Below are 18,855 nucleotides of genomic sequence, written 5' to 3'. Positions count from 1 at the left end.
ATAATAATTCATCACACATTTTCTAATACCATATTAAAGTGCATTTAAATAGCTTTCAAATGATGTATACATTCTTGATGATTCTATGAGAAATGTAAATGGCATTTTTCATTTTCGAAATATTTGCAGACTTATTCGATTGTTGCCTGTAATGACACAGTTAAAACAATGAAAATGTGTGACTGAGTTCTTCATCACAGTTTAAACTATCATAACTTTCTTAATTTTTGGCACATCTAACCAAATAAGGTACCATTGGAAAGCTTTTGAAATTCTAAACAAGAACAGAAATATCATGTGTTGCCATGATTGCTTTTAATTTCTCTTTTCTGCTTTTTTTATGCGCATCTGTTTTTATCTGAGGCCCTAGCGTAGTTGTTCAAGATGCTAACCTGTTGATAGAGGTCCGACTGCACCTCCATTTTCCGCACATCTTGGATAGACTTCAAGATCGCCATCGCGAGTGGCTGTCTTTCCAGAAGTTCCTGTGTTTTATTTTTCTACTTCTTCCTTTCCTTTCCTCTTCCTTTCATAACTTTGATGCTGTGAAATGTCACTGCGAGACAAATAAAGGTTAGATCCAATACAAAAAGTGTCTGTTCGTGTAATGTTGCAGTAGCACGTTTTGGCCGCTAGATGGTGGAATTTACCCATCTTTAAAAAGTGGACCACAAACTACAACTGGGACTGACCAAGCACGTATGGAAAATACGTACTTTTCAAGAAAGAAACCTTTTACAATGAAACACACTTTTTTTAGATTACATGTGTGGCATCAATTTAATAATAATAATAATAATAATAATAATAATAATAATAATAATAATAATAATAATAATAATACATTACATTTCTAAGCGCCTTTTAAAACTTTCAAGGCTGCATTAAAATCACAGGATAAGTAGTTCTGTGGGTGAGCAGCGGCAGCCACACGCGCCAGCGTTCACTCAACCCGGAAGTAACTCAAATAGATAGAAAGCTAGCTTGCTAATCCAAAACAAGACCAAATAAATTATATTTTTGTTGTCATGGCCACCAATGACAATATTGGCGCCAGTTACAATAACAATAGCTATAATAATAATAATAATAATAATAATAATGATAATAATAATAATAATACATTTTATTTATAAGCGCCTTTCAAAACACTCAACGAACCAATCATGTTACCCCCCCCCAAAAAAAAAGACAATGGAAATTGTCTTACCAATGCACATTTGTTCCTTTAATATGAGTAAACACGCGATCATTCCATTTTTACGTAGTTTAGGAATGTATTTTCATAATCATTTGAAAATGCATAGCTAATTTTTTTGGGCTTTTAAAACACTTACTCAGACTGACAGGCGCAATTTCGAGACATCTACTTATCTGCGAGCAACATGATTGACAACTACTGTCGTATCAGAAGAAGGAACAGTCAGTACGTGTGAGCGACGACGCGCGTGCGTGTGCGTGTAACAATGGAAAAGTGAGTGAGGCGGTGCGAGCGCGCTCACCCTCGTCCAATAGGATCGCCGCTGGGTGGGAACAAGGGAACTTGCCCGGGGACTGCAGCTTTGTTGTAACTTTTTTTTTCCCAGTGAGACTTTGCCGAGTTGAGGCGCAAAGCTCAGTGCAAGCGCGTGTGGAACGTTCTTCCAATGACTCCACGGATGCGCGCAATCCACTTTTACGCACGGATACCTTGATTGACAATTCCGTGCTTGGAAGTAAACGTGAGAGGGAGTGACGGGGAAGTGAAGGACGGGGAGGAAAAAGTTTGTTGTGTGCAGCGAGGATGTTTTTGGACCATCACTTGAGGAGCGCACGCCGGAGTTAAGCGCCCCTGCAAAAAGATCCAATTTCTAACTTTCCACGATCACCAAGTTTGGATTATAATGCTCTAGCGTGGATGCATCAAGCTGCACCGGGGGCTGGCTGACCTGACCATGGCGCGGCTTCTCTCGCTCCTGCTACTCCTGTGGACTCTGTCGCGCTACTCGGCGTCCACTCAAGTCCGGCAAGAGTTCCGCGTGCTGGAGGAGCAGCCGGCGGGCACTTACGTGGGTCAAATCGAGACCCGCGCCGGTTTCACGTACCGCTTCAGCGAAAGCCACAGACTTTTCGGCATCAACGGCAGCACGGGGGTTATTTCGACCTCGTCTGTGGTGGACAGGGAGCTGCTGCAGAGCGATGTCATCAACGTGGTCGTGCTCTCCAGTCAGCCCACCTACCCGACGGAGGTCAGGATCGTGGTGTTGGATATTAACGACAACGCGCCCGTCTTCCCGGATGCGTCCATCGTGGTTTCTTTCAAGGAGGATGCCAGCAGCGGCCGGCAGGTCATCTTGGACACGGCCACCGACTCTGACATTGGGAGTAACGGCGTGGACCACAGCACCTATCGAATCGTGAAGGGAAACCAACTGAGGAAATTCCGTTTGGATATTACCGTAAATCCCAGCGGCGAGGGTGCGTTCCTGCACCTGGTGTCGACCGGGGGTCTGGACCGGGAGCTCACGCCCTTCTACCAGCTGCTCATCGAAGTGGAGGACAAGGGGGACCCTAAAAAGTTTGGCTATCTGCAGGTGAACGTCACCATCCAGGACATCAACGACAACCCGCCCGCGTTTGAGGAAGAACAGTACGAGGCGAGCGTTTTTGAAGATGCTGCGGTGGGCTCCAGCATCTTGCAGATCACGGCATCCGATCAGGACGATGGGACCAACGCGGAGATCAGGTATTACCTTGACGAGGGCACCCCTTTCCAAATCGACCCCAAAGACGGGACCATTATCATAAAACAAAGTTTGGATTATGAAAGTCAGAAGGCGTATTCGTTGACTGTCCACGCGGTGGATAGCGGGGCGCCGTCATTGTCCGGTCGGACGGAGGCTACCGTCAAATTGTTGGACGTGAACGACAATGACCCTGTGGTGAAGTTCAGGTACTTCCCCACCACGTCCAAGTTTGCGTCTGTTGATGAAAACGCACAAATTGGCACGGTGGTCGCACTGCTCACGGTGTCGGATTCAGACTCCCCGACTGCCAACGGCAACATCTCCGTGTCCATCTTAGCTGGGAATGAACAAAGACATTTTGAGGTACACACGTCCCCTGTGCCCAATTTAAGTTTGATCAAAGTAGCCAGCGTGTTGGACAGGGAGCGGATTTCCTCATACAACTTAACGGTGTCCGTGTCCGACAACGGCAAACCGGTGGCGCGTTCGTCTTTTGCTAGTCTCGTCATATTTGTCAATGACGTCAATGACCACCCGCCGATATTCCAGGAGGCTCTTTATAGGGTCGATATCAACGAAGACATCCCCAAAGGCAGCTACATAAAAGGGGTCTCCGCAACAGATGGCGACTCCGGGCAAAATGCCAACTTGCGCTACTCGCTAGTGTCTGGAAACACTTTAGGCTGGTTCACCATCAGCGAAAACAGCGGCTTGGTTACCAGCGCCGCTTTGTTGGATCGAGAGGTTGCGTCGCAAGTCGTTTTGAACATCAGTGCCAAAGACCAGGGGCTGCAGCCCAAGGTTTCTTACACAAAACTCATTGTGAGCATTACTGACGTGAACGACCAAGTGCCCACGTTCACACAGGCAACGTATCACGTTTCCCTGGTGGAGCACGCACCGGCCGGTACTGAGCTGCTGGTGCTTTCAGCCTCCGATGATGACCTGGGCGAGAACGGGACAGTCCGTTTCTCATTCGACGGCGAGACAGCGCCCGGCCTTCGCAAGCTGTTTCGCCTGAATGCCTCATCGGGGCGTTTGAGCACAGCGGCGGAGCTGGACAGGGAGGATCAGACCTCTTACTTGCTTCACATCCAGGCAGCAGACACGGGCAAGCCCCCGTTGCACTCGGCTGGAAAAGTCAACATCACCCTGAGGGATATCAATGACAACAGGCCCGTTTTTTACCCTGTGCAGTATTTTGCAAATGTGAAAGAGAACGAGCCACCGGGCACTTACGCCACCACGGTTTCTGCCACAGACCCTGACTTGGGTCGCAACGGCACAGTGAAATACATCATCACGGCCGGCGACGCGTCTAAATTTCACATTCACAGCAATTCAGGTAAAATTACCACCCTGGCGTCGTTGGATAGAGAAGTCAAGACCACTTATCAGCTGCAGGTGGCGGCGGCGGATGGCGGCGGGTTGCGCTCGCAAACCCACGCCATTGTCACAGTGACTGTTATAGACACACAGGATAATCCACCCATCTTTAGCCAGAAAGTTTACAGCTTTGTCGTGTTTGAGAATGTGGGCTCGGGAACAGTCATTGGGACCGTGTCGGCCACGACAGTCGATCTCAACTCAAACATTTCCTATCTGATCACCTCGGGGGACCACAGAGGACTTTTTGCCGTGAACCCAGCCGGTCAAATTACCGCGTCCAGTCAAATAGATCGAGAAGAGCAGGATTTCTATCACCTAAAAGTTGTAGCCAGAGCGGGTGAAATAACAGGAGAGGCCTTTGTTAACATCACGGTGAAGGATTTGAACGACAACGCCCCACACTTTATTCACTCTGCGGAGCATGTGAGCGCCGTGGAGAACTGGAGCACGGGTCACATCATTTTCCAAGCCAGGGCATCTGATCCCGACGAGGGCGCTAACGGCATGGTGGTCTACAGCTTCAAGCAAAACCCCAAAGGACTGTTTCACATCCACGAGAAACACGGCCTTATCACGCTGACCGGACCTCTGGAGGTCACCAAAACGTCCTACGAGATCGAGGTCTTGGCCTCCGACATGGGAGTCCCACGGCACACCTCCAACTTGGTGCTTATCATCAGCGTTTACGACGTGAATGACAACTCGCCTGTCTTTGGACAGTTCTCCTATGAGGTCGCCATCCAGGAGTCGGAACCTGTCAACAGTCGCTTCTTCACCGTGGAGGCCACTGACAAAGACTCAGGCCTAAACGGGGAGATCATGTACGACATCGTCGGCGGCAACACGGGGGACATCTTTGGAATTTTCCCAGATGGGCAACTGTACATTAAAGCGGAGCTGGACCGCGAGCTGCAGGACAGATATAACTTAGTGGTGGCGGCGACAGACCGCGCCGTGGAACCACTAAGCGTCACCGTCAATGTCAGCGTGATCCTCGAGGACGTCAATGACAACCGCCCCTTGTTTAACAGCACCAATTACGTCTTTCACTTTGAGGAAGAGCAGACGAGGGGTTCTTTGGTCGGCCTGGTCCACGCCGAGGATAAAGACTTTGGGCCAAACAGCGACGTCAGATACTCGTTTGAGACTCCGCAGCCCGACTTCGAGTTGAACGCCATCACGGGGGAGTTGACGAGCACGCTGCGATTAGACCGCGAGTCGCTCGTGAGACAAAGAGGCGCCGCCGCCTTCAGCTTCATCGTCATCTCGGCCGACCAGGGTCTCCCTAAACCCCTGAGAGACCAGGCCAAAGTGCAGGTTTACATCCAAGACATCAACGACAATGCGCCCAAGTTCACCAAAGACATTTACCAGGCCTCCATCTCTGAGTCGGCGCAGAACATGACCCAGCTGCTGCGCGTCTCCGCCTCTGATGTCGACGAAAACAACAACGGACTGGTTCATTATCACATTACTGAGGGCAATGAGGAAGGACAGTTCGTAATTGACGAGAGCTCAGGACAAGTCACTTTGGTGGGCAAAATGAATTTTGAATCAACCACCTCCTATTCTCTGAAAATAATGGCCGTTGATGCTGGCCTGGTGCCTTTATCCTCCTCCTGTATGCTTCGCATCAGTGTACTGGATGAGAACGACAACACTCCGACCTTCCCCAAATCCTTGCTGTCCGTGGACGTGCAGGAAAATATGAGAATCGGCGAGCTGGTGGCCTCGGTGACCGCCAGCGACGCCGACTCTGGCTTGAATGCGGAAATAACGTACGGCATCACCGCCCCGTACAACCACGGCACATTCAGCATCAGTCCAAGCACGGGCAGCATCTTTCTGTTCAAAAAACTGGACTACGAAACACAGTCGTTTTACAAACTCAACGTCACGGCGAGGGACAACGGCCGACCCCAGCGCTCCTCTTCCATTCCGGTCATCATACACGTGAGGGATTTCAACGACAACCCTCCAATTTTCACTCCTGGGGACACCTTTAAGTCCATCCCGGAGAATCTCCCCATCTCGGCCTCGGTCATGACAATTACAGCTCATGACACGGACGCAGATATCAACGGGCAGTTGGAGTACTCCATTGTTCAGCAGGTCCCCAGAGGAGGCCACTTTGGCATCGACCCGAGCTCCGGTCTCATCTACACCACCAAGGAGGTGGACAGGGAATTTTCCAACCTCTTTGAATTGACGGTGAAGGCCACCGACCAGGCTGTACCGTTTGAATTCCGACGTTTCGCCCTGAAAAATGTGACCATATGGGTGACGGACATCAATGACAACATCCCGTCTTTCGTGTCCCAGAACGCCCTGGTGGCCGAGCCCAACATTGTCATCGGCTCGATCCTCACCACGGTGGTGGCTTTTGACCCAGACGAGGGAGAAAACGGGGAAGTGGAGTACGAGCTGGTCGAGGGCGACTCGGACACATTTATCATGGACCGTTACAGCGGCGACATCCGTCTGGCCTCGCAGCTGCTGCCCTCCCGCCTGGTGTACACGCTCACCGTGTCTGCCACCGACCACGGCAGTGAGCGCAAGACCTCTAGGACTGACGTGACCATCATCCTCCAAGGTCTGGACGGTCCAGTCTTCACGCAACCCAAGTACATCACCATCCTCAAGGAGGGCCAGCCGCCTGGAACCAACGTCATCTCCCTGGACGCCTCCAGTCCGCGAGGCTCCGGTGGAAAAGTGGAGTACTTCATCGTGGCGGTGCGCAGCGGCGGAAAAGCCGCCGGACGCCTCTTCACCATCGGACGCCACACTGGAGTCTTACGGACGGCGGCGGAGCTCGACAGGGAGAAAGGCTCCGACCTCTACCTGGTGGACGTGTACGCAATCGAGACGGACGCCAGCCAGCCCAGGACGCAGCGTGCCGAGGTGAGTGACAGCTCAAGCGCTTTTGTTTGGGGTGGCAAGGTGGGGGGAGCTCTGTTGTGTGAGTTCATGAACTCTCATGAACTCATGTGCTGACATTTGTCAGGGATATTAATGAGATCAAGATCCATGCTGGAATTGAAAGACACACAGTCCAAGTAACACGCACGATAGAGCCACTTCATATACAGTCTCTGGCAAAAGTATTGTCGCTTATCCACGTTGTAGGAACAACAAATGATAACCTGACTCGTAGTGGATCTATTGGATTTCGAAATGGCTTATATGAAAAGCAAATCCCTCTAGATTATGCTTATTATACCAAAATAAAGGTTTGTATCATTCGTTGAGTTTTATTATTTCATTAGGACAGAAAGTTCAGATTTTGCTCGGACAAACGTCTTGTCGTATACAAAAATAATGTAGAAATTAGACATATATGTCATTTTGAATACACAAATATGTTACAATAACGTCAGAACATAAAGTCATGATGCCTTAGAAAAAGAATTAATATCGTGTATGGCTCCCGTGAGCTTGGAGGACTGCATCCATACGTCTCGGCAATGACTCCATTAATTTATTGATGAAGTCATCTGGAATGGCAAAGAAAGCAGTCTTCCAGGACTCCCAGAGTTCATCAAGATTCAATAACGTTCATGTCTGGTGACTGTGCTGGCCAATCCTGGCGCACCTTGACCTTCTTTGCTTTCAGGAACTTTGACAAGACTTTTGTCCAAGCAAAATCTGACCTTTCTGTCCTAATTAAATCATAAAACTCAATGAATGATACCAAACTTTATTTTGGTAGAATACGCATAATCGAGAAGGCTTTGCCTTTCATATGAGCCATTTCTGATTCCAATAGATCAACTACATGGTTTTGGAAAAAGGTTACATTTTACGACAGGTAACATCCGATTTACAACCGGCTCGACTTACGACCACCTATACTTACGACCACGACCTACAGACCCTATTTTTAATTTTTTTATTCTACGCCTGGCATCGCAACATGCTAGCAGGCCGGCAACGCGTACAACAATTTTGGCCAGCCATCCAGTATCTCACTCTCGCACAGCAATCGACCGTGTGATGGCACCAGTTAGCAAGTTATTTAGCCTCCGAGTCTCTATTTAAAATTTTGAATTTATTTCGACTTACGACCATTTTGACTTACAACCGTTTGGTTGGAACGGAACTCGGTCGTAAATCAGATGTTACCTGTATTTAGAATACTAGATTATATATATATATATATATGACCATTTTTCCAGAACTCTTTGCCCACCCCTGCTTTAAAAAGTTCAATGTTCTTGATGTCTTTTCTAAGTATCTAAGAGGGAGTTAATGAAAAAAAGTATGCGTCATGTGTGTGGATCAGTTCAACTTCTGAGCCCAGAGGCTGTTTTGGCACTGGGGGGTTAGGGGGGGTCCCAGTTGGTTCCTTGATATGACCGCGAAGTTCTCCACAAGCAATAAATGGCCATGAAATGTGGATGACCTCTTAAGCCCTCGGCTGAGACGATGTTGAGGCCCGAGAGGGTGAACCCGAAGCTTTGGCCTGGTGTTTATGTTCATGACGCGACATTTGAGGCGATTCTTTATCGTCGCCTCAAGTGAAACGTGCCCAAAAACGAGACGCGCTTGCATGATCGAATGAGAGATCGTTGTTGAATTTCTGCGTTTTTAAATCATTGCTAATCAATCTGCTGATTTGTTTATTGTTGCGGTTGTCGTGGGACAGCTGGTTCCAATATTTACTCTATTTAGCAATATGAGGGTGGTCAAAATATGATAAACAGCTGTTGGTGTGTTGCAGACTCAAATCTGAAATTGTTCAAGGCTCGAAGACCCCAATGCACCCCACCGCATCTTACCAGTAATTTGATATCCATACATTAATATGACAAAGCGATACATTTTTTTTAAATTAGTGAGACATGAAAGCAATCCAAATATATACAGGTAACATCCGACTTCCGACCGAGTTCTGTTCCCACCAAACGGTCGTAAGTCGAAATGGTTGTAAGTCGAAATCCATTCAAAATGTTGAATAGAGACTCGGAGGCTAAATGACTTGCAAACTCGCCCCTCTGGTGCCATCACGCGGTCGATTGCTGTGCGCGAGTGAGATGCTGGCTGGCTGGCCAAAATTGTTTATGGTACAGTTCATTTATAAATGTTATACTTACCTTTTAGTGTCATTTTTATCATTTTATATTTCATATTATCGTTTTTTTATTACTGTATACCTGTACCTGCACCTGTAATGTATACACTGATTTTGCTGACCCAAATACTCACGGTTTCCCAAGCATGCGCGTTGTTGAAAAATCGCTATCCCTGCTAACAGCCAGAAGAGGTCGCCTGACACACACGCTCGGAGGACAATAGGACGCAACACGTCCTACAATTTTGTCCTGCCAGCATGTAACACACTTGCACAGCAATCTACTGCGTGACTACACTCAATACAGTAGTTATACAGTGCAGATACCGTCTCGGCAACATCTCCTATAGTACTGTACACTGCTTTTTACCTTCAGCGTCCGCTTGAGTCCGAGCGTGTGTGTCGGGCGACCTCTTCTGGCCGTTAGCAGGGAGAGCGATTTTTCAACAACGCGCATGCGTGGGAAGCCGTGCGTATTTAGGTCAGCAGAACGCGTGTATACATTACAAGTACAGGTATACAGTAATAAAAAAACGATAATATGAAATATAAAATGATAACAATGACACGAAAAGGTAAGTATAACAATTATAAATGAACTGTACCATAAACAATTTTGTATACATTACAGGTACAGTTATACAGTAATAAAAATCGATAATACGGAATATAAAATGATAAAAATGACACTAAAAGTTACAAAATTTATAAATGAACTGTAAACAGTTTGGTATGTAATAGTATTCAATAGAAAACGTTAAAAACAACAGATTGACATTGTAAACATCACGTCGGCCATTTTGAATTGACCGTTTTGTCGAAATGGAACCCGGTTGTAACTCGGATGTTACCTGTACATATATTATATATATATATACATCCTCAAGCCATATTGTGGATTTCATATGACAATTAAAATTTTGGCTCAGACTTTAGAAAGCATTGTGGTACTTGACATGTTTGATTTGCTTTCGCGGGCCGAATAAAATGATGTGACGGGCCAGATTTGGCCCCCGGGCCTTGACTTTGACACCAGTGCACCATGCCATATACTTAGATTTTCCTTTATTGGATTGGATTTACCTTTATTAGTGTCGCAATGGAAAACAATTGACATTTCACAGCAGCAAAGTGATGAAAGTAAGAGGAAAGGAAAGAAAGAAGTAGAAAAAACAAAATACAGGAGCTGCTGTAAAGGCAGCCACTCTCGCTGCGTCATCTTGAAGTCAAAAGAATAACAAAACTAACTAAATAACAACTAATATAACACTTACTCATCTACATGATGTCACACATGTTAGCGCTATCTAGTAGCCTATTATCGATTAGCCTCATCCGAAGGAGGTTTTTATTAACCCAAACAGTGGCTGTCAATCCCGAATATTTTCGAGAGAGCGGTTCAGAATATCAAGTGTTTCTTCCTTCCACTTCGCCCTCGGGCCTTTTCCCGCTTAGCACGCGCTAGCTGTCTTCATGAGAGTTTCAACCAAGAGATGCTTGAACTTCATCACCCCCTCGTTCGCTATGCCAAGATGACTTCACCTTTTACCCCCGGCCGGCCTCATCTGGGCGCATTACGACAAGCGTGAGATCCAATAAAAAGTCAGAGGAGTCCACATGTGGAAATGCGCTCTGGATTTCGTGTTTTTTTTTCACAGTACAGTGATACCTTGGCTTATGAACTTAATTGGTTCCCAGACAGAGTGTGTAAGGCGAAAAGTGTGTATGCCAAAAAATAATTTCCCATAGGAAACCATTAAAATGAGAATGATCCGTTCCCAGGTCCCCATAAAACATATTTTACTACTTTCTAATTTTCTACTTTCTAATTTTCCAAGACTTAGAGCTACACAAATATACCTTATTTTATGTATAATAAATATGCTATGGTATTATAATGAAAGAAATAAACTGTACTGTATAATAAAGGTTTTATTTACCTTTGTGATGGTCGTTGATGGCTTGATGGAATGGAGTGGTCGGTTTCATCAGCATTAAACACTTGATGAGGAACGTAACCTTCTTCTTTCACCATCTTGAGGAATGATCCCTTGGAGGTGCTTTCGCTGCGATAATTGTACCTATTTCCTCATCAATTGCGTTCTGTTTAGCTGGATTGATTGCTTTTTGCATCCAGTGTACAGATTTTGGAGAACGGCTTCACTCTCTCTCTCTAAGAAGGCAACAAAAGCTTAGTCATGCTGATGATGTGATACCAGAGCAAATGGGGCAATCAGGCCAGTCGTAGACCCCATACTCAGGCAGGACAATGGAAGTAATCTGTGTAGCCGCATGGAATAGTCCTCTGCTACCCCCAACCTGAGAGCAGGGACCTATCATAGAAGAGTCCGGCACCGCCATGCTTGGACAGTAGGGATATGTATATAGAGGGCCAAAACTATCAGCAAAAAAATAGTTGCTGACGAAGCCTGTTGGATGAGAAGTCCGACACCTTCAAAGAAGTACAGATGACGCCTGTAGAAACCTTCTCATCTATGGACCACTCCTGTACGACTGACAGCTTACACAGACGTACATGATTGGCTACGAACTAGCTAGTAACTCGCCAATCATGTAGCCAATCATAATCAGCGAAAACTCTGATGTTGCCAGCTCCTTCCAGCAGGCCTTTTGGTTGCCACACGACTGAGAGCTTACACATTAGTCTGTGATTCAGATATTTTTAGGCCAGCAGAGAAGGCCTCGCAGACCCTGGCGGCTCACCACTGCATATATGACAAAGTAAATTGGATGTCATAAGCACTTGATTGACTGGGGACGTTTTTCCGACGAATGGAATTCAATGTTGAGTCTGAGTCTTTGTGTTGCTTCCTGGCGGGTTTGATGCGTTCTTGGCCGCACATTTGGCCATTGTTGTGGAATGCTTTGTCATAATGTTACCGAGGATGTTTTTTGCTTCCCATTTTGATCCGAGTTGATCTTCATCACATCCTGGAATAGTTGTGGTGGAAAGAAATCGTGTCCCCTTTTATGTATGTTTTGATTGTGAAACACACTTTCCCATTGGAACGCTTGGAAATGATCCAATGCCGCTCGTCATCTTCCAAGCCATCAATTCGCTGCACAGGCACCATTTGATTGAGACATGGACGTTCTGCAGGCCATAAAAAAAATCAATGTCAATGAAACAGTTGCTTTAAAGGACAACAACGTTTTATAACATCTAAAACAGCCAAAACACTCAGGCTGATATTTTTAGTCAAATTCAAAACACTAATAAAAATGAGTTAAAGTGTATTTTTAGAAAGTCCCGCCCCCAGTTCGTGACGTCTTGCCTTGCTCAAGAAACAAAATAATGGGCTCACGGAGTTCAGATTCGGAGAAGATGCTTTCTTGTTACACATCCAGTTATGAATATGATTCAAGTAGTTCTGAAGAGGAAAGCATATATGTTTGCAATCGATGAAAGAAGTCCTTCCATGTCATTTTGAGCCATCAGGATTCCAATGTAATGTCCCAGAAAATGCAGAAGATGGTGCCCAAGCTTCGTTAAAAATGGGCTGATTTGTCTGCTGGGAATTTGTGTCAACTAGTATCAAATAGTAGTCTTGGTGCAACACACAACGATTCACCATCACATTATTTATGTTTTCCTTCTAATTTCGCCATCAACATGAAGTTTTCAGACCAAACAAAGTACCCAAAATGCATTGTGTGTGGCTTTCTCGTTCAGGGGCGTTCCTTCCGTGACGTCACGTCAGGAATCGTCACCAACTCAAAAAAAAGACTTCCTGAATATTCAGCGCAAGTTTTAAAAGGAAAAAAATATAGCTATATGCGCTGGAATCTTTGTCAAATACGCTCGGTAGAAGTTATTTACAAATTATGGACACAACTTGCTCAGAGGCGTCGGTTGTCCTTTAACCAATCAGAGTTCGAGTTGGCAACCAAAGGCCTGCTGGGAGGAACTGGCAACGTCAGAGTTTTCGCTGATTATGATTGGCTCTCGCCGCTAGGTGGTGAATCGTTGTGTGTTGCACCAAGACTAGTATTTGATACTAGTTGACAGAAATTCCTAGCAGACAAATCAGCCTATTTCCAACGGAGCTTGGGCGCCATCTTGTGCATTTTCTGGGACGCTTGAATTGATAGGGAAGGACTTCTTTAATGGATTGCAAACATGTATGCTTTCCTCTTCAGAACTATTTGAATCATATTCATAACTGGATGAGTCACAAGAAAGCATCTTCTCCCAATCTGAAGCCATTGTTTGGATTCTCGAGCAAGGCAAGACGTATTGGCGTGACGTCACGAACAAGGGGGCGGGACCTTCTGAAACTCGGCATCTCTTTCACTCATTTTTATTGGTGTTTTTCATTTGACTAAAAATATCAGCCTGCGTGTTTTGGGTATTTTAGATGCTATCAAACGTTTTTTTCTGATGTCAGTTAGGAAAGAAAAAAAAATGGTGTCGGTTGTGCTTTCAATTGAATCTCACTCAAGTGGCACATCAGCTCGTGTGCCTCCTGCTCTGTGAAGCATTGTCCTCCCGCAAAGTAAACATCGCCTGCTCTCCCTTTTTTTTTTCCACCGCTGCCTCTGTAAACAATCCACCAACAGCAGCAGCATTTAATTTTTTATTTATTTTTGTCTTGCATTTGTTTTGTTTTGGTCCTTGCCAGGAGTGTCTTGACTTGGCAAATTTAGGCCAAAAAAAGGCAGTTTGAGTCTGTGAGACTGAAGAGGGGGAAGAAAAAAAAAGAATGTTGGAGTTGTGGGTGGAAAGGGGAAAGGGGGTGCGTAGGGGGGAAAAGGGGGGCATGGAAACATTTTAGTGCCAGATGCAGCCTGCGTTGCAAGGAATTATGTGTGTGTGGGGGGGGGGGGAGCGATAGTAGACTGCTCTTACCGCTACTCTATTGTGGTGTACCTTATATATGGAAACGTTTATCTATTTATATACAGTAAAGTCTCGTTATATCGATATTGGATATATCGATAGTCCCGGTTATATCGATATTTTTTCGGACTCCCTTGAATATCGATATAACGAGACTTTACTGTATTTGGAAAACTTTTTCATTCATTGAAGGTGCGCCTTATACGCAACGGTGTATAAGGCGCATCTTCAATGAATGGAAAAAGTCCAGTGCGCCTTATATATTTGGAAAAAGTTTGAAAATATACTATTCATTGGGGCTGCGCCTTACACTCCGGTGTGCCCATATCTGGATTAAAAAAAATACTCCATTCATTGGTGGTATTCCTTACACTCTGGTGTGCCTTATACAGTGATACCTTGGCTTACGAACTTAATTGGTTCCCAGAGAGAGTGTGTAAGGCGAAAAGTGTGTATCCCAAAAAATAATTTCCCATAGGAAACCATTAAATGACAATAATCCGTTCCCAGGTCCTCATAAAACATAATTTTCTACTCTCTAATTTAATTTTCTAAGCCTTAAAACGACACAAAATAGACCTTATTTTATGTATAATAAATGTGCTATGGTATTATAAATAAAGGAATAAACTGTACTGTATCATAAAGTCGTTTTATTTACTTTTGTGATGGTCGTTGATGGCTTGATGGAATGGAGTGGCCGCTTTCATCAGCATTAAACACTTGATGAGGAATGTAACCTTCTTCTTTCACCATCTTGAGGAATGATCCCTTGTGGGTGCTTTCTCTGCCATCATTTTATCTAGTTCCTCATCAATTGTGTTCTGTTTAGCTGAGTTAATAGCTTTTTGCATGAAGTTGTACAGAGCTTGTGCGGGTTATTTGTGGAGCCTGATTGATTGATTGATATTTTAACCTTGCAGTCTACACTCTGCCTTTGAACTATCAAAGTTCAAGGGAGTCCAAATTTCACTGTTTTCTATTCATTTTATAACTCTGTCTTTGTCGTCTGCCTGTCTCTTTAATTTTTAAACCACCTCGCCTCACTGCTGCGTTCTTGACCAATCACATGGCTTTAACCGAAGATACGGGGCGGGCAATAGAGGACAAAACAAGCCGGCTGCCAATTTCTTTTAGGAGAACGGGCTCGTTCGCAAACGACATATCAGTCATTGTGGCAGCTCCGTGTGTATCCCAAAAAATAGTTTGTATGCCAAGGTAAAATATTCATCAATTTAACGTTCGTAGACCTAAAAGTTTGTAAGCCAAGAGGTTCGTAAACCGAGGTATCACTGTATATGGAAACACTCATTGGAAATCACTAACGTAGACAAGCATGACAAACGACGCTGAAACAGAACATCAAAGCTAAAATGGCAATTTTATATAAAAAAAAACGGATGTCGTCATACTGCAAATCCTACCTTGCGCATTCCCATTCCCGACTTCTCTTAATCAAGAGAAGTCGGGTGCGCTTGAGTGAAAGCGAAGCTCGGAAACTTAAGATCACTGTTCTTGTTCTGATTGCACCCCCCCAAAAAAAGGGAAAAAAATGTGCACTGTTTTTTGATCATGACTTTAAAGGACAAACGACACCATTTTTTTTGTCATCAGAAAAAAACGTTTTATAGCATCGAAAATACCCAAAACGCGCAGGATTATATTTTTTTTCAAATGCAAAACACCAATAACAATGATTTAAAGTGTCCCAAAACTGCCACAAAATGAACCCGGAACTGGGGAGAAGTCCCGCCCTCTTGTTCGTGACGTCACGCCAGGATACTCCTTCACAAACTGCCTTGCTCCAGAATCAAAACAATGGCTTCAGAGAGTTCAAATTCGGAGAAGATGCTTTCTTGTTACTCAATATGATTCAAATAATTCCGAAGAGGAAAGGATACATGTTTGCAATCGATTCAAGAAGTCCTTCCGTATCAATTCGAGCAATCTGGACTCCAATGCAGCGCCCAGAAAATGCACAAGATGGCGCCCAAGCTCCGTTGGAAATGGGCTGATTTGTCCGCTGGGAATTTGCGTCAACTTACACCTTCTTTATGCGTGTTACCGCAATTTTCTGTGTTATTTGTGTAATTTTCTTTCTAATTTCGCTACAAACGCAGTGTTTTCAGATGAAAAAAAGTACCCACAATGCATTGGGTGTCGCTTTCTCGGTCAGGGGCGTTCCCTCCGTGACATCGCTTAGGGCAGGGGTGTCAAAGTCATTTTTTGCCGCGGGCCACATTGTAGTTATGGTTTCCTCTGGAGGGCCGTTATGAATTTGGGGAAGCCATTAGAATGTTTAAATCCCTTCAAATATTACATATAGAGCACACAGCAAATTAATGAATAACTCGTTTTCAAATCTGAAGTCAAGAATAATGACTTTTATTGTGGTTGACATCCAAAAATATGAAATTTTGGCTCAGATTTTAGAAATCATCATGGAATTTAACACGTTTGATTTGCTTTCGCGTGCCGAAAAAAATGGTGTGGCGGGCCGGATTTGGCCCGCGGGCCTTGACTTTGACACCTGTTGGGAATCATCACCAACTCGAAAACAAGACTTGATGAATATTTAGCAAGAGTCTTAACAGGTAAAATATAGCTATATGCAGTGGAATCTTTGTCAAATGCGCTCAATAGAAGTCATTTGAAGTCATTTTACAAATTATGGACACAACTTGGTTGTCCTTTAAACCACAAGAGAGAGGAATAAAAAAAGGAGATAAATTCAGTTTGTACTTTCAGCCTCTTTTTACAGCCACTAAATGACGCGTGACAATCAAAAGTCACGCAGAGAGAAAAATGCAGTGCAAAGAATGCATGTGTGTTATTTTAACTGCGGTTTACCTCGAACAGACTTTGCCGGAGCACAAAATACAACGTTACCTCAAATTCCACGTGACAATTGCTCTTCGGGGGGGAGCGTGAGCCAGGAAGGGCTATAGTCCCATTATTATTTTTATTACTATTATTATTATTATTATTATTATTCGGTATTTCTTGAACTGTAAAAACGTTTTTTTTTGCACCAGGTAAAGGGTCATTCTCTTCCAATACAATTCCTGGTTCCATATTTGTGCTGCAACTGAACTCCACATGTGTTTTTGGATTGAATTGGATTGGATTAGCCATTATCAGTCACGCAGTGGAGAAATTGACATTTCACGGCAGCAAATGAATGAAAGTAAGAGGAAAGGAAAGGAAGAAGTAAAAAAAATAATAATACAATGATACCTCAGCTCACGAACTTAATTGGTTCCCAGAAAGTGTAAGGTGAAAAGTTTGTCTGACAAACATTTATTTCCCATAGGAAACCATTAAAATGAGAATAATCTGTTCCCAGGTCCCCATAAAATGTAATTTTCAATGAAATAAGCCTTAAAACTACACAAAATAGACCTTATTTTATGTACAATAAATGTGCTATCGGATTGAAGACATACACTGTACTTTATAATAAAGTCATTTTATTTACCGTTGTGAGGGTCGTTGATGTAGTTGCCTCTTGATGATGTCCGAGTGAAGTTGCCATGCTTTCTCGGCGATAATACCCTCACACATTGTCCCCTGCTAGCTGCTTTTTGTTAATCCAAATCAACAGAAGTTTTTCAACCTCTGCCTGAGACAGTTGCTTCGACAACACAGAAACACCCTTAGCCACACGTAGCAATGGTCGACTTAGCATAGTGGTACTGGAACGCACTTGTAAATGAAATGGATTATAAACTGACCATATTTTCCTTTGATTTCATTCAGTGAACTTTCAACAAAAGAAAAAGTCATCCAGAAGCATTACTCTGTCTCTTTGTTCTCTGTGCGCTATTGGCCGGGAACATTGGACAGTTAATCTACTGTACGTCACTCTGTGCAAGTATGAACTGATGAACGTGCTGATAATACCCTCACTCACTGTCCCCTGCTAGCTGCTTTTCATTAATCCAAATCAACAGAGATTTTTCAACCTCTTCTGTTGCCTGAGACCGTTGCTTAGGCAACACAGAAACACCCTTTGCCACAATTAGCAATGGTCGAATTAGCCTACTGGTACTGGGACTCTAAGTCACACAAACGCACACCTCGTTCGTGTTTTTTGATGATCTCCTTCTTCTGTTCGACCGTCATTTTCATTTGTGTCTTCTTTGGTTTAACACTAGACTGCGGTAGGGTGTTTTTCGGTCCCATAATAGCAAAAGTACTCCACTCGATAATAAACTATGTCTGCAGTCAAAGGAAGTGGGTGAAGAAAACTAGTCCGCCAGCCACCGTGGCGCTGCGTGGTTTTGTTCGTTTGCCGAAAAGGAGTTCATATGCCAAGATTATAATCTCGAGAATTTAATGTTCGTAAAGCGAAAAGTTTGTGAGCTGAAGCGTTGGTATGCGGCGCCATCTTGAAATCAAAAGAGCAACAAAAAAAATGCATCTATGTTTAAAGGACAACCGACGTCACTTTTTTTGTTTTTTAACTGACATCAGAAAAACGTTTTATAGCATCTAAAATACCCAAAACACGCAGGATGATAGTTTTAGCCGAATGCAAAACACCAACAAAAATGACTTCAAGTGTCCCAAAACTGCAAAAAAATTGAGCTGCGATTTTCAGAAAGTCCCGCCCCCAGTTCGTGACGTCACGCCAAGACGTCTTGCATTGCTGGAAAATCAACACAATGGCTTCAGATTCCGAGAATATGCTTTCTAGTTACTCATCCAGTTATGAATATGATTCAAATAGTTCTGAAGAGGAAAGCATACATGTTTGCAATCCATTAAAGGAGTTATTCTGTGTCATTTTGAGGCATCTGGACAAA

At 44.3% G+C, this 18,855-nt stretch overlaps 1 protein-coding gene across 1 annotated transcript in view; it reads left to right on the top strand.

Moving 5' to 3' along the window:
* Positions 1–1,316: 1,316 nt before the first annotated feature.
* The window catches only part of fat4 (FAT atypical cadherin 4), a 135,836-nt gene continuing 118,297 nt past the window's right edge, over positions 1,317–18,855 (top strand). The window contains exon 1 of the mRNA XM_088991181.1: positions 1,317–7,016. Within this exon, the coding sequence (XP_088847307.1) occupies positions 1,935–7,016 (5,082 nt within the window). The 5' untranslated portion in view covers positions 1,317–1,934. The remainder of the gene's footprint in view (positions 7,017–18,855) is intronic.

Source organism: Hippocampus bargibanti, linkage group LG02 (genome assembly GCF_051943395.1).
Source record: "Hippocampus bargibanti isolate YZ-2025 linkage group LG02, ASM5194339v1, whole genome shotgun sequence".
Classification (NCBI taxonomy): Eukaryota; Metazoa; Chordata; class Actinopteri; order Syngnathiformes; family Syngnathidae; genus Hippocampus; species Hippocampus bargibanti.
This window is presented reverse-complemented; position numbering and strand designations above follow the sequence as displayed.